The following is a 2,446-nucleotide window of genomic DNA, read 5'->3' on the forward strand; positions in this document are numbered from 1 at the left end:
GCAAAGTAAGGATCTCATTTAGATTTTGATTAAAATAGACAATTTTGAAAATCCAACATAAAGAAAAAAGTGAACAGCTAGATACTCAATATTAAAATCATTGTTTGGTTTGATTTGGCTTGATTTCTAAAATAAATTCCTGCTATGTAGCCTAAACTGGCCTCAAACTCATGATCCTCCTGCCTCTACCTCCTATTTACTGGTTAGGGTAAGTATTTATCTGACTTTTACTTTTGTTTTTAATTTTATTTCTATCATTGTATGCATGTATGGTGTGAGAGCACACACATGTCAAGACACATGTAGAGGTGGGAGGACAAGTCTGTGGAGCTAGTCTCTCCTTCCACTTGACATCCAGGTATCAAACTCGGGTCACCAAGGTTTTTGAAGAAAACACTACCCACTGAGCTCTTGTCAGCCCTATCATTAGTTTTTAAAGGCACAACAATGACACTATGACTTTGTTTTAATGGAGAATCCTTATTTTTATCAGTAATATACTGAAATATTTATTGATAAAATGACATAGATATGCACCAAGTAACTGGGGGAGGGGACAGAATGGATGAAACAAGATTGGCCATGGATTGCCCCTGGGAGCGTTTATAGGCACAGAAGGTATCTGCAAGCAGCGAGATAGAAGGTTGTGTGTGTGTGTGTGTGTGTGTGTGTGAGAGAGAGAGAGAGAGAGAGAGAGAGAGAGAGAGAGAGAGAGAGAACACAATAATCTTTCTCCCACCCGCATCGGCATCAACTTTTAAAGACGGGTGCCATCACCCAGTGAGCTAGAAACCTAAGGGAGGATTGGCTGCAGCAGTTTCCCCCACGGGGTTTGCTATCGCACCTCCCAAACTAGCTAACATTCTCTCTTTCGTTAGTCCTGCCCTAGTTCAGTCTCTAGCCCCGGCAGATGGAACCACCACACGGCCTCCTTCCAAAACATTCTCCCTCACTACAACCAGCTCTTCGGCCCGAGATTACTGTCACCAACATTAATTTTATCTCAAATATAAATACAGTGTCGGTTAAGCTTCCTATGAAGGGAGTGATTATTCTATAGACACACATTCCGAGTGTCTCTAGACCCTGCACGAACTACAGAAAACCAATTCCCTCCAGGCATGGTAGCACATACTTGGAATCCCAGTACTGGAGGAGTCTTCATGAGTTCAAAGCCGGGGCCAATCTCTACCCAAAAGATCACCAACAGGTTCTCAATTAACTCTCATGTAATGTGAAGAGTATGTTTTTGCTGAGACCAAAATCCCCGGAAAACTGAACAAGCATCGACCTACCCCACTGTCTGTGGAACATGACTCTATTCTCTCTCCAAACCTGCGCGATTCTTGCCCTTATACGGTGCACTACCCCCTCAAGCCTGCCTTGCACCGTCACAGCCTCTCCCGCCGCGCTCCACGCCGCCGCGAGGTGGCAGGAGACCCACGGCTGCAGGCCTGGAGACCGCCGCCGGGATGCAGTGACGTCACGCAACCCCGGCGCTGATTGGCCAGTTCCCCCACGACCTTGAGGGGGAGGAGCCCGTGGCCGAGCCGGAAACGTGGGGCGCAGCTAAAGCCACGTCCCGAGACTGGGCGTGCGCACGCCGAGGAGCCCAACTGCTGTGGCTGCCTCTGCACCTCCTCCCCTGGCCTGAGGGGGCACACTCGCTGCTCCGCGACCCGGGGCGCCACCTGCTGAAGGGGTCACACGGCCGCGGGCTGGGCGATCGCGAGGGGAGGAGTCACCTTGAGAGGAGGGACACAGTGCCGAGCCGAGAGCCCCGGAGAGGGCTCGCTTAGCGAGAGGAACACAAAGAAGAGGGGTGCAGCGCCGAGGGGCTCGGGGCACACACGGAGGTGGCAGTGTCATCCCCAGGAAAGGTCCCCCTGAAGGACAGCGGCCTCCGAGGGGCGGGATCTCGCCGAGGGGTGGGCTCTGGCGGAGGGAGGGGCTCCCCTGCAGGTGGAGGCTGCTCTTGGAGAGGGTCATTAGGACAAAGAAGTAAGGGGGTGGTCAGCGGGAGGAACCCCGGAATCTGAACTTCCCTTAGGGGAATCGGGATGGAGTGAGGAGGGGTAGGGGCAGGGTAGGGATGCGGCCAGAGGCTCCCTACACCGCCGACCACGGCCGCCCGAAAGGACAGGTGTTAGCGAGCCCCGAGATTAAGAGTGTCGGGGTCCGAAGACCCTAGAAATGGGCAGTCGGGGTGGGACGCAGGCCAGGCAGGCAGCGGGCTTGATCGGTGCAGCCCAGGGCGGAGGCCGCCCCGCGCCCGCCGTCCACCCCTAAGAACCCCCGTTCTTCACGCCTGGCCTACGCGCGGGTGCGTACCTGAGGGGGCGTGGCCGGGCCGCAGCCCGGGCTCCGAGGAGTTAAAAGCAAACCGGGCCCAGCCCCGCCCCGGGCAGGCCGCGCAGCCTGAGCCCGGCGGCGAAGCGGAGCAGCA

At 54.7% G+C, this 2,446-nt stretch overlaps 1 protein-coding gene across 1 annotated transcript in view; it reads left to right on the forward strand.

The window, feature by feature from the left end:
* The first annotated feature begins 2,092 nt into the window (after nucleotides 1-2,092).
* Nucleotides 2,093-2,446, forward strand: part of Tesk1 (testis associated actin remodelling kinase 1) — a 5,260-nt gene continuing 4,906 nt past the window's right edge. The window contains exon 1 of the mRNA XM_005362071.2: nucleotides 2,093-2,176. Within this exon, the coding sequence (XP_005362128.2) occupies nucleotides 2,093-2,176 (84 nt within the window). The remainder of the gene's footprint in view (nucleotides 2,177-2,446) is intronic.

This window comes from Microtus ochrogaster, linkage group LG5 (assembly GCF_000317375.1).
Source record: "Microtus ochrogaster isolate Prairie Vole_2 linkage group LG5, MicOch1.0, whole genome shotgun sequence".
Taxonomy (NCBI): domain Eukaryota; kingdom Metazoa; phylum Chordata; class Mammalia; order Rodentia; family Cricetidae; genus Microtus; species Microtus ochrogaster.